General features: G+C 21.8%; 2 protein-coding genes across 2 annotated transcripts; both read right to left on the bottom strand.

Annotated features, from left to right (window-relative positions):
• Positions 1-2646: 2646 nt before the first annotated feature.
• LOC122498774 lies at positions 2647-22307 on the bottom strand. Its single transcript, XM_043606685.1, has 6 exons — positions 21861-22307; positions 19463-19672; positions 14642-15101; positions 7447-8088; positions 5989-6130; positions 2647-3084 (listed from the first exon to the last, which is right to left on the bottom strand). The coding sequence occupies exons 2-6, from the start codon at positions 19569-19571 to the stop codon at positions 2716-2718; spliced, it is 1722 nt and encodes a 573-aa protein (XP_043462620.1). The 5' UTR covers positions 19572-19672; positions 21861-22307; the 3' UTR covers positions 2647-2715.
• Positions 22308-22380: 73 nt separating this feature from the next.
• On the bottom strand, positions 22381-26662 carry LOC122498775 (cell growth-regulating nucleolar protein). The gene is made up of 3 exons (XM_043606686.1): positions 26239-26662; positions 24870-25225; positions 22381-22960 (listed from the first exon to the last, which is right to left on the bottom strand). Exons 1-3 carry the CDS (start codon positions 26364-26366, stop codon positions 22482-22484), a joined length of 963 nt encoding a protein of 320 aa, XP_043462621.1. The 5' UTR covers positions 26367-26662; the 3' UTR covers positions 22381-22481.
• Between the last annotated feature and the right edge of the window lie 182 nt (positions 26663-26844).

The following is a 26844-nucleotide window of genomic DNA, read 5'->3' as shown; positions in this document are numbered from 1 at the left end:
TCAATTTTTATTAGAAAATTTTTCGAGTATTCAATAATATTTAAATACAAAAATAAATAGTTTATCACATAATATTTATGAAGAATTTTATCAAAATTATTTTAAATAATTCAATTCTTTCGTCAAATTTAAAAAAAATTACGAACAAGTGCAATTTTCTATAATTTTATTTAAAATTATATAAAAAATAATTTAAATTCTGCGATAAGTTTTGTTATTTATGAAGATAATTGAATTCTTGCAACAAATTTTATTAAAAATTTTTTTAAAGAATTTAATTCCTTTGAAGAATTTTATTTGTAAAAATAATTAAATTCTGGAGAAAAATATTATAATAATAATTTATAAAAATAATTAATTTCTTGTGAAGAATTTTAATCAAATTTTTTTAAATAATTAAATTTCTTAGAATTTTTTAAAACTTTTTGAAAATAATTAAATTCTATACAGAAATTTCAAAAAATAATTGAAAATAATTAAAATCTTGCAACGAATTTTATTAAAAAATTTTTTAATGAATTGAATTTCTGTGAAAAATTTTATTTTTGAAAAGAATTGAATTCTTAGGAAGAATTTTTATAGAATAAATAAGAATTTTATAAAAATTTTTTAACTAATTGAATTTCTAAGAATTTTATTTTTTACGAAAATAATTCAATTGAATTCCGGAGAAAAATATTATTATTTATGACAATAATCAATTTCTTGTGAAGAATTTTATTCAAAATTTTTTTAAAAAATTAAATTTCTTAGAATTTTTTAAAACTTTTTGAAAATAATTACATTTTATAGAGAAAGTTTATTGAAAAATTGAAAATAATTGAAATCTGACGAAGAATTATTTTTTTTTTTTGAAATAATTGAATTCCTGTGAAAAATTTTATTTTTGAAAAGAATTGAATTCTTGGGAAGAATTTTATTAAAATTTCTTAAATTAATTGAATTCCTAAGAAGAATTTTATTTTTTACGAAAATAATTGAATTGTTTCGAATATTTTCACTAACATTTTTGACAATAATTGTATTCCTAGGAAGAATTTTATATTTTACGAAAATAATTGTATTCTCTGATCAATTTTATTATTATTTTTCAAATTTATAAAGCACTTTTTAAAAATTTTTAAAATAATTAAATTCTCGAGAAAAATTTTATTATATATGAAAATAATTGATTTTTTGCGAAGAATTTTATTCAAATATTTTTAAATAATTGAATTCCCATAAAAAATTTGATATTTATGAAAATAATTGAATTCTTAAGAAGAATTGTATTGAAAATAATTGAATTATATCGGAAAATTTTATTAAAATTGCAATTATATTAACTAAATCTTGTAAAGAATCTTGTCAAAATTTTTTTAAATAATAGTTTTTTTAAAGAATTTTATTTAAATTTTTCAAAATACTTGACTTTATCAGAACAATTTTCTTAAATTCTCTGAATATAATTAAATTCTTTCGAGAAACTTCTTTAAAAAAAAATATAAAATAATTGAATTGGTGCGAAGAAATTTATAAAAAATTTGTAAGTAATTGAATTACTTTCAAATTTTTATTAAAATTTTGTTTAAATAATTGAATTCTTTTGTAGAATTTTATTAAAATAGTAAATATTAAAAATAATCGAAATGAGGAAATTTTTTGAAAATAATTAAAATTAATAGCCAAGTATTTTATTCAAGTTTTTGAAAATAATTGAATTTCGGAGAAGAATTTTATTATTTTTAAAGTTAATTTAAATTTTGACTAGAATTTTTTAAAATTTTTGAACATATAATGGAATTTCTTTATTCATTTGTAACTTCTCTAAAATTCAATTTTTTAATTGTTTTTAACAAAAATTCACCTATAAATCCATTATTTTTAATAAGTAATTAAATGTATATTTAAAAAAATTGAACTAATTTAAGAAGAATGTGAATTATTAAAATTTTTAAAAATCTAAGTTCTTTAAAATTTCTAATTAAATTCACAAAAAAGATACAAAAATTCAGAATTTTATGAATTTTAAAAATTTAATCATTTAATCCCTGACTTTTCCATAATTTTTTTTAATCAATTCTAATTTCCCTGACTTTTCCCTGAATTCCCTGACCTTTGGCAACCCTGGAATGTTTAAAACATCGAAAATTTATATTGTTTTGAGTTTACGTTCTATTCTTAACGATACACTCTAGAATTTTGAATGTTTTGAACATTCGAACAAATAAACTTTCGAACCTTTAACTATATGAACAAACAAGCATTTGAACTTTTGAGAAATCGATCAAATGAACATTTAAACTTTTGGCTATTCGTTACATTGATTAGTCGAACTTTTGAAATTTGAACAAATGTTTTTTTGATCTTTAGAAATTTAAGCCAAACCAGGCGACTCTTTCTATCTACATTAATTCTTCTTATTTCTTTATCTATTAACATAAAAAAAGTACGAATGTTTAGAACTTCAGTCATATTCAGTATAATTATATTCTAAATGTTTGACTACGTTTTTGTTTTCAATCTGAAGATCAAAATGAAATCTTTAAACGATTATAAATAACAGACCTCTTATCGTGAGCAATCGTCGTAATGATCATTGGAAAATGAATAGGCAGCCGCGAGAACTTGATTCAAAACAAGTTTCCTTAGCCCAAAACAATATCATTAAATTTGTGTTGCACTAATAGTCCATTAAACACTGTTTCTAAAGAAATGACACACACACACAATCGTTCACTGTACCACAAAGTTTTTATAATTACGAATTGCTCGTAATCTTTTACGAAGAGATGAAACAAGATCCGTGGGCTGTAAAACAACTGAAATATCACGACCCACAGCACCGAGACGCTCTTGAGCACCACCTTCGAAAATATTCAACGGTCTTCCATTAACTTCAGTGAGAGACCAAGTAACAGTTGTACCTAAAGGCGCTGCAGGATCTGCTGCAGGAACGTAGGAAGGAAGTCCTTGTGAAAGAGCTACACCACCAACTCTCGACACTTCATTCGCATTTACTTCTAATCCAAAATCATCGCTCTCCGATCTTCTGGTCAGCGTTAATGCACGAGCGTGTGGTAATCGCTTTACTATCATTTCAACCTGGAATTTAAAAAAATTCATGAATCACTCAAAAATTAAAAATTATGATAATTTTGTAATCCTTTTGCTGTATTCTTTTCAATTTCAACGATTTTCACAACGTTGAAAGTCATACTTGGTGAGAAGAGTAAAATCTTAGAATTAAAACTTTCGTGATTATTTTTGATAAAGCTTTCTGAACAATGATTCAATAAATTGCTTCTCTTTTACAATGGCATTTTTCATTTATTGCTTAAACATTTTTTTCAGCAATATGACTATTATTATAGTGAATTTGAATAATCATTTTTGCAATCAGGACTCGAACCAGTGAAAGTATTTAAAAATACGAAATTCACGGACCAAAAATGAAAAATTACAGACCAATTGCTGAAAAAAATATAATCAGTCCGAGTAAAATAAGAGAACATTTTACTTAAAATTATAAATTAAATTTTTCTTAACTATAAAACATGAAGATATCGATAACTCCGAATCTTCGATTCGGAATGATCGATTTCTTCATGTTTTATAATAATCAAAGATGAAGTGATAAAATCATTATCAAAAAACAGTATTTGACAAAAATTAAGGTCCTAAAAACATACCAATTATTATTTTCTGGAATTTCTAAATAAAATTCTTCTTTAAATCAATTATTAATAACAATTCTCGAAAAAGTTCTTTGACAATTTTCAAATCCATTAGTTTATTCAATTATGTATTTCTAAAAATTCACGCTATATTGTTTTTAATATTCAATTATTATATTATCTAAAACTTTAACTAAAACTAATTTTTAAATCAATTTTTAATAGAAAATTCTACAAGAATTCAATTATTTAAATACAAACATAAATAATTTGTTAACTAATTGAATGTTTCTTAGAATTCAATTCTCTTAAAGAATTTTATCAACAAATTTTAATAAAATTTTTTTGACATTTTTAAATTTAAAATTTTAATGACATTTTTCAAGAAATTCGATTAAAATTGTATTAAAAATAATTGAAATTCTGCGATGAGTTTTAATATTTGTGAAAATAATTGAATCCCTAAGAAGAATTTTAAAAGTTTTTTAACATAATAAATATTGAATTTCTGCGAAGAATTTTATTACTTTTGAAAATAATTGAATTTCTGCAATAATTTGTAATTTCTCAAAAGTTTAATTTTTTTAGTGTTTTTAACTAAAATTCTTCATTAAATCAATTATTTTTAATAATTTTCGAAAAAGTTGTTTGACAATTTTCAAATCCATTTGTTTAAAATATTAAATTTTACGAAATTTCAATTATTCGTAAATTCTTCAATTAAATAATTAGAAAATAAAAACTTCAAATAATATAAAAAAAATTTAATTAAACTTTTTCAAAAAAATTAATTTCAAAATTCAATTATTTCTAAAAATTCACGCTATATTGCTTTTAATATTCAATTATTATCTAAAATTTTAACTCAATTTCATTTTTAAAGCAATTTTTATTAGAAAATTCTACTAGAATTCAATTATTTAAATACAAATAAAATGCAAATAAATAATTTATTGAATAAATAGAATGTTTCTTAAAACTCAATTCCCATAAAGAATCGTTATCAAAAAATTTTCAAATAATTCAATTCTATCAACAAATTTTAATAAAATTTTTAAGAATAATTACATTTTTCGAGAAATTCGATTAAAATTGTATTAAAAATTATTAAAATTTTGCGATGAGTTTTTTTATTTGTTAGAATAATTAAATCCCTAAGAAGAATTTTATTATTTTTTAACAATATTTAATTTTTGCGAAGAATATTATTACTTTGGAAAATAATTGAATTTCTGAAAAATTTGTAACTTTTCCAAAATTAAAATTATTTTTCGTGTTTTTAACTGAAATTTCTTCTATAAATGCATTATTTTTAATAATTTTTGAAAACGATCTTTGAGAATTTTCAAATTCATTTGTTTACATGTCAATTTAACAAAATTTCAATTATTCGTAAATTCTTCAATTAAATATACCTACCTATATATTTGAAAATAAAAACTTGAAATAATTCCAAAAAAATCCCATTAAACTTTTTCAAACTAAACATTTCACAGAATTATTAGTTAAAAATATGAAAAATTTAGATTTTTTAATATTTTTATTTGAAACATTTATAAAATTCAATTATTTCTAAAAATTCACACTCTAATGCTTTTAATATTCAATTTAACTTAAGTTTTTATCTGAAATCCATTTTTAAATAAATTGTTATTAGGAAATTCTACTAGAATTCCATTATTGAAATACGAAAAAAACAATTTATTATTATATTAAGGTGAAAGAAGTTGTTAACTTCTTTCACCTTAATATTTAATTGCCGAATGATAAATTCATTTCCTTTAATTTATTAAATAATTTCATGTTTCTTAAAATTGAATTCTGATAAGGAATTCTGTAAATAAATTTTTAAACAATTGAATTATTTTGACGAATTTTAATAAAATTTTTAAGAAATAATTACATTTTTCCAAGAATTCGATTAAAATTGTATTGAAAATAATTGAAATTCTGCAATGAGTTTTATTATTTATGAAAATAATTGAATTCCTAAAAAGAATTTTATTATTTCCGAAAATAATTGAATGATTGCGAAGAAATTTATAAAAAATTTTAAATAATTAAATTCCTGTAAAATTTTTATTATTTTATGAAAATAATTAAAGGTTTGCGTAGAATTTTATTAAATTTTTTTTTAAATAATTGAATTCTTTAGGAAAATTTTATTAAAATAGTAGATATTAAAAATCATTGATTGAGGAAAATTTTTGAAAATAATTGAAATTTTGACAAGAATGTAATTAAAATTTTTGAAAATAATTGAATTTCAGAGATTTTAATTATTTGTTTCTTTAGGCAATAATAATTTAAAAGGATGTTTAATATAACTTACCCGGGGAGTTGTACAATTTTTCAGGATATTTTTAACGGCTGTAGCTCCTGCCGGAGGAACTCCTGCAACACTGAGCACCAAATCGCCTACGTGTAAAAAATTATGCAATAATGGATGTTCACGCTGCTTCCAACCAGCTACCCTGAAAATAAAAAATATCGGTATTGTAACAAAAATTCTAATAATTATTATGAAAAGACATAGTTCACGTCTTTTGCCAAGAATTTTATTACATTTTTTGATAATAATTGTATTTCGGAGAAGAATTTTATTATTTATAAAGATAATTGAAATTTTGACGAGAATTTTTTTTAAATTTTTTGCGAAGAAGTTTATTGCTTTTGAAAATTATTAAATTTCTGTAATCAGTTGTTCTAAAAATTTCTATTTAAATTCATTAAAAATTGATATTTTTTCTAAAATTTTTAATTGAAATCTTTCAAGTGCATCTATTTATGAAGATTGTAAACGCAACTCTTTTGAAATTTTTAAGTAAAATTATTCATTGAATAATTTCTAAGTAATATTATGATAGTGAATTACAAAACGGTCATAAAAATTGCTATATAACTTTTTTTGTGTATATTTCTTAAAAAATGTTTTGGGACAGTAATTTTACAGACCTCGGATCGACTTTAAGGAGCAAAAAAAGTCGCTTTAGTCGATTTAAAATAGAAAAAAGGCGAAAAAGTCGTTTATTTAATTCAGTGTCATTACAAAAATTTTATTTTTTATTCTTCTAATCTTTCACTGATTTCTAAATTTAATTATTTAAAACATGAATAATTTCGTTCAATAAATATTAAAATACTTCTTGTTTATTTTTATACGGGAATAAAATTTTAAAAATTTCTATTTAAAACCTTCTGAAATTTAATAACTTCTAAAAATTACAACTTTAATTCTCTTAAAATTCAATTATTTTCTACAATTTTTAATCAAACTTCTTCTCGAAATCAAATATTTTTAATAATTTTCCGAAAGTTCTCAGAGAATTCAATTATTTAAATACGACTTAGAATGTTTTCAGGATCTTAATTTTTGTCAAATAAATCTGTTTATATTGTGACCTTGGGTTCAAAGAACCCAAGGTACACTTTTAAAAAAATCAATTATTTTTAATTAAATTTTACAAAATTTCAATATTTATTGAAACTCTTTTCAATTGTAAATCTCAAAAATAAGTTGCATTTTATACTAAAAATTATTGCAATATATTCGGAAGAAAAGTCGAAAAATTCGTAATTTTTGAAAATAAGTCGAAAAAAGTCGAAAATGTTATAATATCCGAGGTCTGATTTTATGATACTAAAGGAACATTTTAAAGCAAAAAGAGAAAAATCGATTTTTTTGAAATCCTTAACCAAAAAGTTCCCTTGGAAGAAAAAATGACGAATTAATTTAATTTCAAGTTTTAACAATAAAATTTCTATACTGAATTAATTTAATTCTCCTCACCAAACGGCACCAAATGTATCAACAAATGCGATTCCATCTTTACAATCTCGTCTTCCCAGTTGCAGTCTTACACCAGCAGGATGACTCATTTCTCGTCTGAGATGCATAACCTGTTGCTCTCTAAGCGTTAATTGTCTACGGATATTAGGCGTAATTCCCCGAACTTCTCTCGTCTGTTCAGACGGATTTTCAGTCTCAGTATTTCCTAAACTTCTGTATTCCATGAGAGCAGCATAACGATCACTGGACTCATCATTTCGCGTTAAATTTAAATTTACGGCAGTTGGTGTAGCATCCTCATTGGAAGGATGCGACGAGGCGAGAAAGACACTTTCATAGCTTGAATTACCAACGTCATCATTACTTGTTGTCGTTATTGTTGTTGTTGTAGCCGTTGCTGTTGCTATTGACGGAGAAGGTGTTGGCGGTGGAGGAATTCGAGGACTTGGAATAGGCGGCGGTGTTCTTTGCGCCGGTGTGTGTGTTGTTCCTGGCCGCAATCTGTGTTCCTCAACGCTTGCATCGTCGAACGTGAAAACAGACGGTGTTGTTCCTGAAGTTGTTTCTCTCGTAAACGGAGAAGTATTGGCAGCGCTTGCTGATGATGGAGATAATGCTACTGGTCTTTGTGTATTTGACGTTCTGAAATCAAATTAAAAAATTAAATTTGAATCAAGTTTCAATTTTCAGACTTCGCACTCAATAATTAATTTTAAAAAAGTGAAAAATATAGTAGCTTTAAGAATGAAAAAAGTAGTAAAAAAATAGCTATCCAAAAATTAAATTTAGCGACTGAAAAACACGTTTTAATAAATTTACAAAAATTTAAAAAAAAATTGATTCTGTATTTTTCTGATTTCCATAAAAAATAATCACCTTTTTTCTTAATCTAGTAATAACTTGAAATTTTAATTCTTATGAAATTCAATTATTTTCCAAAATTTTAGTTAGAATTCTTCAAAAATTCGATTATATTTCAAAATAACTTTTAAAAGTAAAAATATAAATTTTTTTAAAATATAAAATTTATTTAAATTCAATTTAAAAAAACTTTCAATTAATTAGAAATTTACATAAATATTAAATATTTTTAATTTTTACTTTAAATTCACTATATTCAAAAAATTAAAATTGAAATTCTTCAAAAGATTAATTTTTTCATAATTTTCTAAATTAAATTATTCATATTTGGATATTTTTTGTTCAATAAATACATAAGTACTTACTTATTTTTCACAAGAATTAAAATTATATTATAATGTAAAGGTAATTTAAATTTACCTACTTATAAAAATTTATACTATAACGCATTTAATATTAAATTATAATGTAAAATTTTAACTAAAATTCATTTTTCAACTAATTCTTATTAAAAAGTTATACAAGAATTCAATTATTTAAATAAAAAAAAAATAATTGATTTTTTTCTAAAAATTTTAATAAAATTTTTATAATTTATTCTTATTATTTTATTATTTTTGAAAATAATTCAATTCTTGCAACGAATTTGAGTAAAAATTTTTTTTAAATCATTGAATTCCTGTGAAAAAATTTTTTATTTGTAAAAATAATTGAATTCTTGCGAACAATTTTATTTAAAAATTTTTTAAATAATTAAAAATCTTGCCAAGAATTTTATTATTTTTGAAAATAATTGAACTTGCGTACAATTTTATAAATTATGTAAAATAATTGAAATCTTGAGATTTTTTTATTAAAAAAGTAAATTTCAGGAATTTAATAAAAATTATGTATGAAAATATTTTAATTCTCATAAAAAATTTGATCAAAATTTTACAAAATAATTAAATTTTTTGCGAAGGATTTTATCGATTTTTGAAAAATAATTGAATTCTTTTGAGAAATATTATTGTAATTGAATTAAAAATAATTGAATTCCTTTAAAAAAATTTATTATTTATGAAAATAATTGAATTCTTGCAATGAATTTTAGTAAATTCTTTTAAATAATTGAATTTCTGTGAAGAATTTTTTTTATTTTTGAAAATTTAATTCTTGGAACGAATTTCAGTTAATTTCTATATAAATCATTTAATTTCTGTAAAGAATTTTATTATTTATGAAAATTGAATTCTTGCAACGAATTTCAGTAAAAAAATTCTATTAAATCATTGAATTCCTATGAAAAAATTTTTTATTTCTAAAAATTTAATTCATGTAAAAATTTTTTTTGTTAGTAAAAATAATTGAATTCTTGCGAACAATTTTATTTAAAAATTTTAAAAATAATTAAATTCTTGACAAGAATTTTGTTATTTTCGAAAATAATTGAACTTGCATAAACTTTTATAAATTATGCACAAAATAATTGAAATCATGCTAAGAATTTTATTAAAATTTACAAAAGTGAATTTGAGAAACTTAATAAAAATTAAACATATGAAAATATTTTAATTTTCATAAAGAATTTGATCAAAGTTTTACAAAATAATTAAAAATTTTTTGTGAAGAATTTTATACATTTTTTTTAAAATAATGTAATTCTTTTGAGAAATTTTATTGTAATTGCATTTAAAAATAATTGAATTCCTAACAAAAATTGTATTATTTATGAAAATAATTGAATTCTTGCAAAGAATTTCAGTAAATTTTTTTAAATAATTGAATTTTCAAGAATTTTTTTAATTTATGAAAATAATTGAATTCTTGGAACGAATTTCAGTAAATTTTTTTAAATAATTGAATTTCTGTGTAGAATTTTTTTATTTATGAAAATAATTTAATTCTTGTGAACGATTTTATTAAAATTTTTATAAATAATTAAATTTTTTTAGAGAATTTTATGAAAATTTAAAAGAATAATTCAATTACTTCGAATAATTTAATTAAAACAGTATTAAAAATAATTGAATTCTCGCAATGAATTTAATTATTTATGAAAATAATTTAATGCTTGTAAACAAATGTTATCAAAATTTTAGAAAATAATTAATTTCTTCCACAGTATTTTATGTAAATACTAGCCAAACTATCCGCGCGCAAGCGCGCGGGAATGTTATATGGGGCTGCTTATTTTAAACAATTTAAAAAATTTTAAAGAAATAATTATTATAACCTAACAAAGAGATTTAACTAACTAAAATTCAAATAATTTCACTCAATGGTCTCAATTTAAATAGAATTTACATTACTAGACTTAAACTATGGTTAGAACAATTACAATTAGTATCTGGGTCAGCTTTTGCATTGCTTATTTTATAAAGCAATTTTAAATCAAATACTTTTTAAAGAAATAATAATTATTACACACTGAAAAAAGTTTTACTTGAAATAGCGATAAGTTTCTCGAGAATAACGAAAGTATTAATTGAAGCACTAAATAATTTCGCTACTAAAGTGAAATCTGTAAATCATCCAGCTAAATATTTTTTGCCGTGCATAACGAAAAAAGAATTAAATTAACATCACATTTTCTACATTCAAAAAAAACGAATTCAAATAGAAATTAATCAATTTACAACTTAACCAAATTCACCCCAGAAATCACTGAATTCGATAATTTAGAAGAAAGTCAGACAAAAGCAGGGTTCCTACAGAATCTGGAAATCATGAAAATCATGGAAATGGTATGGAATTTTTAAAAGGCTTCTGGAAATCAGGGAAATCATGGAAAAGGCCTGTAATTTTTAAAAGTTTCTAAATTTTTTCAGTTTTCCATTTTTTCTCTTGAATAAAAATTCAAATAATAATAAAGCTAAATGGTATAAAAGAGAAAAAAAATGTTGAATTTTAAGAAATTCAATTTTTCGGATTTTTGATCATTTTTAATAATTTTTTATTTTTTTCCAAAGAGTCGAGACAATTTAATAAGTAAAGTATTTTCCAAAAGCACAAAAATAATGAAGCTAAATCCCATAAAAAAGAAGAAAAAATGTTGAATTTTAAGAAAAACGGATTTTTGAAATTTTGATAATTTTCGATAATTTCACATTTTTTACCAAAGAGTCGAGACAATTTAATAAGTAAAGTATTTTCCAAAAACACAAAAATAATGAAGCTAAATCCCATACAAGAGAAGAAAAAATGTTGAATTTTAAGAAAATCGGATTTTTGAATTTTTTCGAATTTTTGATAATTTTAGATTTTTTACCAAAGAGTCGAGACAATTTAATAAGTAAAGTATTTTCCAAAAGCACAAAAATAATGAAGCTAAATCCCATAAAATAGAGGAAAGAATGTTAAATTTTAAGAAATTCGGATTTTTGAATTTTTGATAATTTTCGATAATTTTAGATTTTTTACCAAAGAGTCGAGACAATTTAATAAGTAAAGTATTTTCCAAAAGCACAAAAATAATGAAGCTAAATCCCATAAAAGAGAAGAAAAAATGTTGAATTTTAAGAAAATCGGATTTTTGAATTTTTGATAATTTTCGATAATTTTAGATTTTTTACCAAAGAGTCGAGACAATTTAATAAGTAAAGTATTTTCCAAAAGCACAAAAATAATGAAGCTAAATCCCATAAAAGAGAAGAAAAAATGTTGAATTTTAAGAAAATCGGATTTTTGAATTTTTTCGAATTTTTGATAATTTTTGATTTTTTACCAAAGATTCGAGACTATTAAATAAGTAAAGTTTTTTCCAAAAGCACAAAAATAACGAAGCTAAATTCTATAAAAGAGAGGAAAAAATGTTGAATTTTAAGAAATTCGGATTTTTGAATTTTTTCGAATTTTCGATAATTTTAGATTTTTTACCAAAGAGTCGAGACAATTTAATAAGTAAAGTATTTTCCAAAAGCACAAAAATAATGAAGCTAAATCCCATAAAAGAGTAGAAAAAATGTTGAATTTTAAGAAAATCGGGTTTTTGAATTTTTTCGAATTTTCGATAATTTTAGATTTTTTACTAAAGAGTCGAACTATTAAATAAGTAAAGTATTTTCCAAAAGCACAAAAATAATAAAGCTAAATCCCATAAAAGAGAGGAAAAAATGTTGAATTTTAAGAAAATCGGATTTTTGAATTTTTGATAATTTTCGATAATTTTAGATTTTTTACCAAAGAGTCGAGACAATTTAATAAGTAAAGTATTTTCCAAAAGCACAAAAATAATGAAGCTAAATCCCATAAAAGAGAAGAAAAAATGTTGAATTTTAAGAAAATCGGATTTTTGAATTTTTGATAATTTTCGATAATTTTAGATTTTTTACCAAAGAGTCGAGACAATTTAATAAGTAAAGTATTTTCCAAAAGCACAAAAATAATGAAGCTAAATCCCATAGAAGAGAAGAAAAAATGTTGAATTTTAAGAAAATCGGATTTTTGAATTTTTGATAATTTTCGATAATTTTAGATTTTTTACCAAAGAGTCGAGACAATTTAATAAGTAAAGTATTTTCCAAAAGCACAAAAATAATGAAGCTAAATCCCATAAAAGAGAGGAAAAAATGTTGAATTTTAAGAAAGTCGGATTTTTGAATTTTTTCGAATTTTTGATAATTTTTGATTTTTTACCAAAGATTCGAGACTATTAAATAAGTAAAGTTTTTTCCAAAAGCACAAAAATAACGAAGCTAAATTCTATAAAAGAGAGGAAAAAATGTTGAATTTTAAGAAATTCGGATTTTTGAATTTTTTCGAATTTTCGATAATTTTAGATTTTTTACCAAAGAGTCGAGACAATTTAATAAGTAAAGTATTTTCCAAAAGCACAAAAATAATGAAGCTAAATCCCATAAAAGAGTAGAAAAAATGTTGAATTTTAAGAAAATCGGGTTTTTGAATTTTTTCGAATTTTCGATAATTTTAGATTTTTTACTAAAGAGTCGAACTATTAAATAAGTAAAGTATTTTCCAAAAGCACAAAAATAATAAAGCTAAATCCCATAAAAGAGAGGAAAAAATGTTGAATTTTAAGAAAATCGGATTTTTGAATTTTTTCGAATTTTCATTAATTTTAGATTTTTTACCAAAGATTCGAGACAATTTAATAAGTAAAGTATTTTTCAAAAGCACAAAAATAATGAAGCTAAATCCTATAAAAGAGAGGAAAAAATGTTGAATTTTAAGAAAAACGGATTTTTGAAATTTTGATAATTTTCGATAATTTCACATTTTTTACCAAAGAGTCGAGACAATTTAATAAGTAAAGTATTTTCCAAAAGCACAAAAATAATGAAGCTAAATCCCATACAAGAGAAGAAAAAATGTTGAATTTTAAGAAAATCGGATTTTTGAAATTTTTTGAATTTTTGATAATTTTAGATTTTTTACCAAAGAGTCGAGACAATTTAATAAGTAAAGTATTTTTCAAAAGCACAAAAATAATGAAGCTAAATCCCATAAAAGAGAGGAAAGAATGTTAAATTTTAAGAAATTCGGATTTTTGAATTTTTGATAATTTCCGATAATTTTAGATTTTTTACCAAAGAGTCGAGACAATTTAATAAGTAAAGTGTTTTCCACATTAAAAAGTTTAACATTAAAAAATATATAAAAAATGCCAATACTTAACCCACAAAATTAAATTTTCAAAACAAACAAATGAATGCAGATAATTTGCTAACGGGAAGGAAACTTACGATTATTATAATGTATGTATATGTATATGTATATTTCTATTTTCTATCAAAACGTATAAAAAACAAAAGAATAACTATAACTAACTTCAAGTGTGGACAGAGATTCGGAAATCTGGAATCACGACGATTATTATATATAATTTTAAATAATTGATTTCTTTCAAAAAATTTTTTTTTATAATATATTTCATATAAATAATTGAATTTCTGTGAAAATTTTACTAATGATATTAATTGAATTTTTTCAAAGTATTTTATTAATTTTTTTTTTAAATAATTGAATTCTTTTGAGAAACTTTATGAAAATTGTAGTTTTTGAAAATATTTGAATTTCAGCGAAGGATTTCATTATTTGTGAAAATAATTGAATTCTTGCAAAAAATTGTTGAATTGTCTCTAAGAAGAATATTTATTAATAATTATTTTACTTCAACTATTAGCGAATTTAAATTTTAAAATAGTTATAATTTTGAAAAAAATGGAAAAAAGTATCTTTTTTTAAAATCTTTTTTATCTTTATCTTTTCACAAATTTAAAAAAAGTATCTAAATAGTAGCTAATGGTAAAAAAGTAGTAATTAGTAGGTTTTAGCAAACGAGTGCAAAACCTGCAAGTTTTCATAAATAATCATTGAATGAATGAAAATTTACCCAATTATGGAAGGAGGAGGTGGCAATGGACTCGTGGGATCTCGCGTGACAATTCTTTCTGGACCTTTGGAGTAGAAGTTTTCCTTGGGACGGAGAATTTTCATATCAGTTAACTTTCTAGTGACGGCCTGCACCCAATCGTACATTGCTTGATACGTGGGCGCTGCCAATCTGAGAACTCGATCATCATTGAAATTGACACAGAATTCATAGTCGTTACGCTGTGTTGCACAGAGCGTCGGTGATAAGTGCAATACATTCCTGAGTGAATGAGACCACATTGGTGAATGAGTTGTAGCTTGCTTCTGATCAACGTAACCCTCAAGACGCGGCTCCATATCATCGTGAACGCAAAATGCAACCCAAAATTTGCATATCTCCTTGTCCGTTTTGTCAGTTCTTCTTAACCAACCATTCTTGTGAATTTCCCGAAATTGAACAGATATATTTCTCAAGTCACCTAGAATCAGAAACAAAAAAAAACTTATTAAATTCATTCTCAATTTTCTTTTTGAATAAACAAAAAAATAGCAAATGGAAAATTACGATCTTTTTTTAATTGAAGTTGAAAATTTTTAAACAATTGACAACTTAGGTTTTACTTATTCAGGATTGCCACAAAAACTTAACTTTGTTTTTCCCAGACTTTTCCCTGATTTCCAGACAGAATTTTGACTTTCTCCCAGACCCTAAAGAATATTCTGATTCACTCTAAAAATTATTAGATACTCAAAAAATGTTCTATTACATTTATTTACTAATTTGCTTAATTGGAAAATTTTTCGAAAACATCAATAACTTTTTTTTTAAATAAATATTTAATCATTATTATTTTTCCGAAGGAAGTAAGATTTTCAAATTTCAACCTTCTGAAATTCAATAACTTATATAATAAATTTAAGATGACAGAGTGATGAAATTATTATTTTATATCATAAGAATAATATTATAACTATAAATTCAAAAATAGAATTTTAAAATAATTGTTTCGTGAAAAATTTTGGGAAAATTCATATAAATTCAAATTTTCAAAGATTTTAATTTGAACCCTTTTCAAAATTCAATTGTTTCTAAAATTTAACGCTATAATGCTTTTAATATTCAATTATAATTTACAATTTCAAGTGAAATTCATTTTTTAATCAATAGTTATTAGAAAATTTTTCGAGAATTCAATTATTTAAATACAAAAATAAATCATTTTTATGAAAAATTTTATTAACATTTTTTTTAATAATTGAATTCTTTCGGCGAATTTAAAAAAAATTTTACGAATAAGTGCAATTTTCTATCATTTTATTTAAAATTATATAAAAAATAATTGAAATTCTGCAATAAGTTTTGTTATTTATGAAAATAATTGAATTCTTGCAACGAATTTTATTAAAAATTTTTTTAAAGAATTGAATTTCTATGAAGAATTTTGTTTGTGAGAATAATTGAATTCCGGAGAAAAATATTATTATTTATGAAAATAACACTGTGCAACAATTTTTAGTTTATTGTTTCTTTCCCAAATAAGTGTAGGCTTAAATTGAAGTAGATGTATGCAATAATGAAACTCCAAAAGGATTTTGCAAACTTAGTTCATTTTATATTTTTATGAAATTTTAAATTTCAAGTTACAATTTGTGATATTTTAAAAAAATTTTGCACCTTTTGTGATATATAATTTTAAAAATAGATTGTTTAAAAAAATAGTTTTGAATATTTTTTCCTTGGAAAAATTGTTAAACAATTTAAATATTATTATTTATTTACATTATGGTTATAAAAAAATTTTTAAAAAAGTACAGAAAAATTCGATAAATTAGCTTTTATAATCACTTTTCCAATTAAGTACTATAATTACACCTTTTTAATTAGAATTTATTTGATACTTATATTTTACTCATTACTTAATTCATATTTCTACTTAAATACAGCAAAAGATTGAAAATTTTTGAAAATTTCACAAAAATGAGCATAAGTTCAAAGGTTTATAAAAAATAAATTTGAGCTACATTTCAAAAACCCTTGGAGGGTTAAATTACTGTTTATTTGTACTATCATTTAGCACAAGAGCCAACCGGGAAAGAAAAATGTGTCGCACAGTGTAATTAATTGCTTATGAAGAATTTTATTCAAATTTTTTTAAATAATTAAATTTCTTGGAATTTTTTAAAACTTTATGAAAATAATTAAATTCTATAGAGAAATTTCTTTGAAAAATTGAAAACAATTGAAATCTGACGAAGAATTTTATTAAATTTTTTTTAAATAATTGAATTCCTGTGAAAAATTTTATTTTTAAAAAGAATTGAATTCTTGGGAAGAATTTTATTAAAATTTCTTAAATAATTGATTCCTAAGAAGAATTTTACCCTTTTCGAAAATAATTGAATTGTTTTGAAGATTTTTATTAACATTTTTCACAATAATTGTATTCCTAGGAAGAGTGTTATATTTTACGAAAATAATTGTATTCTCTGATCAATTTTATTTGTGAAAATAATTGAGTTCTTAATAAGAATTATGTTTGAAAACAATTGAATTATATCGGAAAATTATATTAAAATTGCAATTACATTAACTAAATCTTGTAAAGAATGTTTTCAAACTTTTTTTAAATAATAGAATTTTTTAAAGAATTTTATTTAAATTTTTCCAAATACTTGACTTTATCAGAACTATTTTCTTAAATTCTCTGAATATAATTGAATTCATTCGAGAAACTTCTTTAAAAAATAAGAAATAATTGAATTGGTGCGAAGAAATTTATAAAAAAATTTGTAATTAATTGAATTCGACTGTGAGATTTTAATTAAAATTTTGTTTAAATAATAATTTAATTCTTTTGTAAAATTCTATTAAAATAGTAGATATTAAAATTAATTGAAATGAGGACCGAGTGATAAAATCATTATTTTATATTATAAGAATATTGTTACTGTTACTTCTTTCAAATTATTTTCATCATTCCAATTCAATTATTATTTTCTTGAATCTTTAACTAAAATTCTTCGTTATATCAATTATTTTAAATAATTTTTGAAAAAGTTCTTTGAGAATTTTCAAATCCATTTGTTTACAATTCAATTTTACGAAATTTCGATTATTCGGAAATTCTTCAATTAAATATTTAGAAAATAACAACTTGAAATAATTTCAAAAAAAACTTCAACTAAACCTTTTCAAAAAAATTAATTCTACAAACTTGTCAGTTAAAAGTATGAAAAATTCAAATTTTCCAAAATTTTAATCTGAAACCTGTTTCAAAATTCAATTATTTATAAAAATTCATGCTATAATGCTTTAAATGTTCAATTCATGCGAAGAATTTTATAAATTTCGTTTAAATAATTTAAGAGTTGTCAAGAATATGATTAAAATTTTTTTAAATAATTGACTTCTTGAGAAGAATTTTGCTATACCTGTTTATAAAAATAACTTAATTCTTGACGAGAATTTTTCAAAAATTTTAAAAATAATTTAATTTTTGCAAATTATTTTATTACTTTTCAAAAGAATTGAATTCTTGTGCTGAATTTTGATATTTATCAAAATAATTTAATTTTGGAAAAGAATTTTATTAAAATTCCTTAAAATAATAATTTATTTTATGGGAAGAATTTTGAATTGTTTATCAAGATAATTGACTTCTTTTGCAAAATTACTTAAAAATTTTTGAAAATAATTGATTTTCTGCGACGAATGAAAAGTTACTTATTATAATTAATTGAATTATTTCAACGAATTTTATTATTTTATTGAATAATTGAATGTTTCTTAAAATTGAATTCTTTCGTCGAGTTTTAATAAATTTTTTAAGAATAATTGCATTTTTCGAGGAATTTATTTAAAATTGTATTAAAAATATTTGAAATTCTGCGATGAAAATAATTAAATTCCAAAAAGAATTTTTATTATTTTTTATGAAAATAATTGAATGTTTTCGTAGAATTGTATCAAAAATTTTTTTCAATAATTAAATTTGTTGATAAATTTTTAATGAAAATAGTAAATATTGAAAGTCATTGAATTGCGAAAAAAACTTTTGAAAATAATTGAAATTTTGCAAAGAATTTTATTTAAATTTTTCAGAATAATTGAATTTTTGGTGAAAAATTTTTCTATATTTATAAAAATAATTCAATTCTTGGCGAAATATTCGTTAAAATTTTTGAGAATAATTGAATTTCTACGAAGAATTTTACTACTTTTGAAAATAATTGAATTCTTATGATAAATATTGTTATATTTATTATGAAAAGAATTGAATTTTGCAAAGAATTTTGTTAAAATACCTTAAAATAATTGAATTTCAGTGTGGAATTTTGTTACTTATAAAGATAATTGCATTAAAACTTTTGAAATAATGAAATAAAATATTAAAAAATTCATTCTTGTCAGAAATAGAAAAAGATTTTGAAAAAAGACACAAAAATTCAAAATTTTCTTATAAATTCTAAAAATTTAATTTTTTCCAGTAATTCCCGACTTTTCCCTGACCAATTCTACTTTACCTGACTTGTGGCAATCCTGTTTTATATAAAAAATTACTTCTTTACGATAACATTTTCATTCTAGTTCCATTGAAGTTTATTGACCATTTTAAGTTCGGTTTCCCCTATTCATGTTTCATAGAATGCAATAAGAGTCGTTAAAATGTTACGTAATTTACTTTTTGATCAATTTACAAGTCCCTCGTACTGAAACCTATTATACGCTAATTTTCATGAATTTTACTTTACTTTTTTTCTTGTTCTCTTAAGTTTATAGACGAATATTTTTTTTTTGCTTTTTTAAATTTAATTGTTTCATTTCAACCAATTTTTATACTTTCAATATCTGTTGATGATGAAGCTCCATCCATCGATCGTGCATTTGAACGTTCTCTATCTTCAGATGGTCGAGCCAATTCTGTTAACATTCGAACCGCTTGCAGCATGATTCTAAATATTGTTTCAAATAAATGGACTATTTTCACCAGTGATTTCTTCTTCTTCGTCTTCTTACCATCTTTCTATTTATTCTTTATTATTTTAAAACCTGAAATGTAAATTTACTTTAGTTTATTATATAATAATTAAATTTTCCACTTAAAATCTAAATTATTATTTTCAGTTATTTCAAAACAAATTATAAAGTTTATGGAATTTAAATTTGAAGAGCTTATTAAAATAATAATCGAATCTAAAATAGGTACTTAATAATACAAATTGATAATTAGTTTTCAAAAGCTAATGAATTATAAAGTTCGTAAAATTAAATGAACACAAAAGGTTCAAAAAAGCAATAGTTTTGATAATATTAAATACTTTATAATTAATCAATTTCTTTTCTATATATGGAACTTTATTTCTTATTCGTTTATATATAATTTACAAATTATATAAACTGTTTTTGTGTTAAAAAAATGTATAAAGATTAACTTTTACTTTTACTTTTTTTTTTACTTCGATAATTCATAAGAATTATCGAAGTAGAATCTGCCAATAAATCTCAAATGTATTAAAGAAAATTAAAATATATTAAAATTTTTAAAAATAATTGAATTCATTAGAAGAATTTAAATAATAATTTATGAAAATAATTTGCATTCATGCAAAGAATTTAATTAAATTTCGTTTAAATAATTGAAGATTTGCCAAGAATTTTATTAAAATTTTTGAAAATAATTTAATTTCTGCAAAGTATTTTTTTTCTTTTCAAAAGAATTTAATTCTTGTCAAGAATTTTGATATTTATCAAAATAATTTAATTTTAGAAAAGAATTTTATTAAAATTCCTTAAAATAATTGATTTTATGGCAAGAATTTCACATTGTTTATTAAGATAATTGAATTCTTTTAAAGAATTACTTAAAAATTTTTGAAAATAATTGATTTTCTGCGACGAATTAAAAGTTATTTATTATAATTAATTAAATTATTTCAACGAATTTTATTTTTTTATTGAATAATTAAATGTTTCTTAAAATCGAATTATTTCGTCAAATTTTACTAAAATTTTTGAAGAATAATTTTATCTTTCGAGGAATTCATTAAAAATTTTATTAAAAAAATATTTGAAATTCTGCGAAGGAAAATAATTGAATTCCTAAAAGAAATTTTATTATTTATAAAAATAATTGAATGTTTTCGTAGAATTGTATCAAAAGTTTTTTTCAATAATTAAATTTTTTGATAAATTTTATGAAAATAGTAAATAGGTATTGAAAGTCATTTAATTACGAAAAACTTTTGAAAATAATTGACTTTTTGGTGACAAATTTTTCTATTTATAAAGATAATTGAATTCTTGACGAGATATTCGTTAAAATTTTTGAAAATAATTGAATTTTTTTTATGAATTTTGTTATTTATTATGAAAATAATTGAATTCTTGTTATGAATTTTATTACTTTTGAAAATAATTGAATTCTTATTATCAATATTGTTATTTATTATGAAAATAATTGAATTTTGCAAAGAATTTTGTTAAAATTCCTTAAAATAAATGAATTTCAGTGGGGAATTTTGTTAAATTTACTCACTTTATTTGTCATTCATCGTTTATATCGTTTATATACAATTTACAAATTATATAAATTGTTTTTTTATAGAGAATTAAAAAGAATGAATAAAGATTAACTTTTACTTTTAAACTGCTGTTACCTTATGAATTATCTAAGTAGAATCTGCCAATAAATCTCAAATGTATTGAAGCAATTAGAAATGAGTTTTTAATTTTATTTCATTGAGGTGATTAAACTTTCGCTCGTTTAAATCTTGGAGCACGCTATATTCCATAAACTTTCATTTACCTTAGACAAAAGTATTTGAATACAAAAAAAAGGAAAATTATAGAAAAAATTTATAAATAAATAAAAAAACTGTAAATTTTGAAAAACTGATTTTTCTTTTATTCTATTATTCTAAACATAGTTTGTAACAAAAGATAGAAATAACGAAAGAAAAAAAATTGAAATAATTTAATTTTTCCCCGCAACATCAAAAGTATAGAATAACAATTTATTTATTAACTTACATAATACGATATTCCATTAAATATTATAAAGTAATGAAAAGAATTTATAAAACGGAAATTAAAAAATTAAAAAAAATTGATTTTATTGTTCGAAACTTTGAAGTGGACACAAAAGTGTGTTTTTAAAGCATTTGTTTTGAAATAATGACAAAGAAGCTGCGAAAGTGACAGCTGATTATCAAGAATGTGAAAAATCTAATGCACTTGCCTAGTTTCTCTCTATAAAGTCCTCTTAAAATCGATCATCAGCGGTGACTCTGTTTCTCTCGGCACCCACAACTCGTCACGAAGAACTTGTTCTGCAGAAAAAGCTTTCTACAGTGAATCCTTGCAAAAACATTGCATGCCTACGCATACGTGAAAAATGTGAAGGTGTGGCAGTAATCTTACAACACTTATTTCGTTTCAGTTTTAAAAAGGAGTGCAAGATGACACACAGCACTTGCAATTGTTCGAGAAAAAATTTACCAGACACATCGACATTGCACTTTTCATTGTTGGAAATTAATCTTCAATTCTTCAATAATAAATGAAACTGTACTTTTTAATTTTTCATTACACTATAGACATTGTTAATTTCTTTATACATTCGCTAAAGGATTAAACAAATCGGTTAACAGGAACATTAACGGACCACCACCACCAACGTTTTGTCGCCATTTTGAATTTTACGTTGACAGTTGTTGTCTGCTATTTAAGGCGCCAAATTCAAAAAGAAAACAAAGGAATTAATTTTTATATCAAACAATTTTATTAATAAATTGCTGCTTTCAAGCAATTAAGATACAAAAAGTGTTTCATTTTTCAACAGAATCTAAATTGGGCGAATTTACGTTAAAGTCACTTTCTCGTCATTGATACTAATTTCACTTACTTTTTTAATTTTCTTATCAAACTTGAGAGTTGCTTTTTCACTATTGGAGTTATTTGAATGTTCCATATAACGGGCTATGACTTTTTTTCTTAACTTCTTCATTGACATTTCTCCCTTTGTTGAAACAATCTCGATTATAGTATTTTTCCAAGAAAACTTGGTAGTTTCTTCTTCCTGTGATTTGTCAATTTTGTCAATCGTTTCCTTCAAATCGGTTTTCAGTCTTTTTTTAATCATTTTCTCATTTTCTTCTTCCTCTTCTACATCTTGAGTCTCAGTAGTTTGCAAAGCCCTTTTCTTAGATTTCTTCTTTTTTCCTTCCTTTTCAGATTCATTATGTTTCGCAGAATTTCCATTTTCTTTAACTGCATTTTCATTATTTTGATTCTCTGAAACGTTGTCCTCTGGTTGTTCTGCTTTCCCATTTTTAGGATCTTTAATTAAAAAAGAATCATTAGTTTATGAAAATTTTATAAATACAGTACTTTTTCGACTTTTTTCGACAATTTCAAATAATGCGACTTTTATCGACTTATATTTAAAAATGCGACTTTTTCGACTTTTTTACAAATTTTGCGACAAAACACCACATTTTTTCGTATAAAATGCAACTTATTTCGATTTTGATTAGTGTGAAAAGTAAAATAGACAAATCTTTGAAAAGTTATTTTTGAATAATTTTTCTAAAGAAATTTTCGAAATATACAATTAAAAAGCTTTTGAATAATTGAAATTTTGTAAAATTCAATTGAAAATGATTGATTTCTTTTCAAGTATTTTATTATATAAATTTTGAAAAATCAACTTTTGAAGAATTTCACATTGCAAAATTTTGCAAATAATTTAATTCTCAAAAATTTTAATGAAAAATCTTCAAGTGTAAATTTAATAAAAATTAAAATTAATGAAAATTAGTTTTTAAAAATTATATTAAAATATTTTTGAAAAAAGTAATTCTCAGAATTTTTTCATTCTAATTATTGAAATTCAATTATTTTCAATATTTTCGATTACATATTTCCGAAAATTCAAATCCATACAAAAAAAAAATAATTTATAATAATAATATTTATATAATAATTAAAAAAAAATTTGGAGAAAATAATCATATTCAAAATTTGTAATTAATATTCTTCAAAAAATTAATTAGTTTTTTTAAATTATACAAAACTTCGTTTAATAAATTCAATTATATTCGAAAAATTACATTAAATATTTATAAAATAAGTTGTTTATTTCATGATCATTTAGCTTCCTCAATATAATATATTATATAATATAAATAATATAATTGAATTCTTGCGAAGAATTTTGTTAAAATTTTTGAAAATTCTAATTAAATTCTTTTTAAAGAATTTCTTAAAATTTTTTTTTAAATAATGGGGTTTTAATAACTTTAATTAAAAATTTTGAAAATAATTGAATTTTATGAACAATTTCTTTCAAGTTTTTAAAATAATCGTGTTTGAAAAAAATTGAAATTTAACATTACCTATTTATTGAATTCTTTTGTGTAATTTTTTTAAAAATATTTGAATTTTACAAAGGATTTTATTATTTATAAATATAATTGAATTATTTGAAGGATTTATTAAAATTTTAGAAAATAATTGAAAATAATTGGATTTTTGGAAAGATTTTATAACGAATTAAGAAAAAAAATTTAATTCTTTCGTGAAATTTGTTTGAAAATAAAATTGAAATTTTGCCAAGATTTTACTATTTAAAAAAATAATTGAATTGTTTTGAAGGATTTATTAAAATTTCAAAAAATAATTGTATTCATTCGTAAAATTTTATTAAAATTTTGTTTAAAAATAATTGAAGTTTTGCAAAAAATTCATATTTGAAAACAAAAAATTATGTAATTTTCATAATATAGTAGGTAATAAATTGAACTTTATCAAATTTAAATTATTATTTTTCAAAGAATTTATTCAAATGTCAATTATTTTTCAAAAATTTTACCAAATTTCAATTATTTTTTAAAAGATATTACCAAATTTGATTTTTTTGGATATTTTTTAATTGTATATAATTGTAAAACTATTGTCTTTCAAACATTATTTTTAAATATTTTTAAAAAATTAATATTGAGAATTTTTTTATTAAAATTTTTGAAATAAAAAGAAAAATGGACAGTTTTAATTATTATAAAAAATGAATTTTTGTATTTAAGTAATTGAATTCTCGAAGAACTTTTGGAAATTTTTGTGACAAAACTGAATTAAATAAACCACTTTGTCGGCTTTTTTCCATTTTTAATCGACTAAAGCGACATTTTTGCAGAGTTAAAGTCGATCCGAGGCCTGTAAATAGATTTGAAAATAATTAATAACTTACTGGAGTCATTTTCAGATAATTGATTGTTGGGTGTTGATTCTTTAAACGATTCTTCCATTTTCGTCCATAGAGATTCAATAACAGTCATATTTACTCTATTTCCAAATACACTGCGAATGAAATTAAGAAACTTTGCTTTCTTTCTTGGAATGTTTTCATGTCTGGATAGAGTATTTAAAATATTTCTTTCAGGTGCTGATAAATCTGTCGAAGAATTTAGTAAATTTTGAACAACATTGATCCATTCTTGTTGCTTACGCTCTCCTTTATTGGCACTTGCTTTTAATTGAAATCCTTTGCCACCATATCTTTCGTTTTCTGTTATGCATTTTGTATGTTTAACGTATTCATCGCCTCTGAAAAATTTAATTATTATTTTATTCAAAAACATTCATAAACAAATTTTAATAGAAACATGAACAATTCGGGGTTGCTACAAAAATTTAATTTTGTTTTTCCCTAACTTTTCCCTGATTATTCCAGACAAAATTTTGATTTTCTCCCTGAAGATAAAATTCTGATTTTTAAATAATTATTTAATCATTAATATTTTCCCATAGGAATTAATATTTTCAAAAATTTCAAATTCAAACCTTTTTTAAAATTTGAAAACTTATAATAATTAAAAATGACCGAGTGATAAAATCATTGTTTTATAATAAAAGAATATTCTTACTGTAACTCCTTCAAAATTATTTTCATCATTTCAATTCAATTAGTATTTCCTAGTATTTTTACCGAAAATTCTTTTTTTAATCAATTATTTTTAATAATTAATTTAACATATATTAAAAAATTGAAATAATTTCAGAAGAATTTTAATTATTAAAATTATTCAAAAATCTAAGTTCTTTAAAATTTCTATAATTATTAAATTCATTCAAAATTGAAATTTTATAAAATTTCAAATCCTTTTGAAGTTCATCTATGACTATTTATAAAAATTGTAAACGCAACTCTTTTAAAATTCAATTAATTTTGAAATATTTAAGTAAAATTATTCATTAAATAATTTACAAGTAATTTTATGAAAGTTCTTTAAGAATTAAGTTATTTAAAAATAAATTATTGTCAGAAAAAGAAAAAATTGAAAGTTTTGTATTAGAATTCGTCCTAATTTTATAGTTTATGAGGAAAACAAAAAAGACACTAAAATTCCGAATTTTTTTAAGAATTCTAAAAATTAAAATTTTTCCAGTACTTTTTATAAAAATCCCTGACTTTTTCCTTGCCAATTTTTCCCTGACCTGTAGCAACCCCGCAATTAAATATTTGTATTTAGAAAATTTAATTGTACATTAAAATAAGTTTCTCTATCAACTTTTTTAATAATTAAAAATTTTAAATAATAAAAAAATCTAAATCTTACCGAAAATCCTTGTGGCAATCGACACACGTGAGAAAAATTGGAGTGCAACGAGAATGAAATTGAAAGTGTTTTGCAACTTTAGGCTTTTGTAAACACTCGCCGCAATTATTACAAGTGAAAACTACCATTTTAAATGAAAATGTTACTTGACTTTGTTGTAAAATAACAAACAAAAATTATAATCGCCCTTATAAAATTGAGTTAACCTAAAAACTCACTATTATTTTTCAACAACTTTTACGTCCAAAGGTAAATTAAAATATCTCATTCACTCACACACATATGAATGCAAATTTCCTTTCGTTAATAGGCAAGTGTCCAATAATTAATTACAAGTATTTTGTATGAAAAAATAAGAAAATTTAATAATTTCCCCTTTTCCCCACGTGTAGTGTTTGAAAAGTTTTGCGGAGCGCAGTCGTAGTTGTGACTTGTGAGTGGAAATTGGAAAATAAAATGTCGCTCAAGTCACTTTTGACAGCTAACCTGTATAGAATGGTACGTTTATCATTCTAGAAGTAGATGTTTTATTTCCAAAAAATATGATGTGAGATACAATTTGTGAAGCTGGTGACTTCATAATAATAATAAAGTAACGCATTTAAA

The sequence above is a fragment of the Leptopilina heterotoma genome, unplaced genomic scaffold (assembly GCF_015476425.1).
Source record: "Leptopilina heterotoma isolate Lh14 unplaced genomic scaffold, ASM1547642v1 Lhet_16, whole genome shotgun sequence".
NCBI classification, from domain to species: domain Eukaryota; kingdom Metazoa; phylum Arthropoda; class Insecta; order Hymenoptera; family Figitidae; genus Leptopilina; species Leptopilina heterotoma.
The sequence above is the reverse complement of the archived record's forward strand: the minus strand, read 5'-3'. Positions and strand labels throughout refer to the sequence as shown.

What these genes read in the sequence shown, in the direction of transcription:
- LOC122498775 (XM_043606686.1), bottom strand. Translation starts at nt 26,366, where the DNA reads ATGGTAGTTTTCACTTGTAATAATTGCGGCGAGTGTTTACAAAAGCCT. An exon ending in GATTGCCACAAGGATTTTCG is followed by an intron (nt 25,226 to 26,238) that starts GTAAGATTTAGA and finishes TAAATTTTTCAG; the next exon opens with AGGCGATGAATACGTTAAAC. An exon ending in ATTATCTGAAAATGACTCCA is followed by an intron (nt 22,961 to 24,869) that starts GTAAGTTATTAA and finishes TTTTAATTAAAG; the next exon opens with ATCCTAAAAATGGGAAAGCA.
- LOC122498774 (XM_043606685.1), bottom strand. Translation starts at nt 19,571, where the DNA reads ATGCTGCAAGCGGTTCGAATGTTAACAGAATTGGCTCGACCATCTGAA. An exon ending in ATCATCAACAGATATTGAAA is followed by an intron (nt 15,102 to 19,462) that starts GTATAAAAATTG and finishes TTCTGATTCTAG; the next exon opens with GTGACTTGAGAAATATATCT. An exon ending in AAAATTGTACAACTCCCCGG is followed by an intron (nt 3,085 to 5,988) that starts GTAAGTTATATT and finishes TTTAAATTCCAG; the next exon opens with GTTGAAATGATAGTAAAGCG.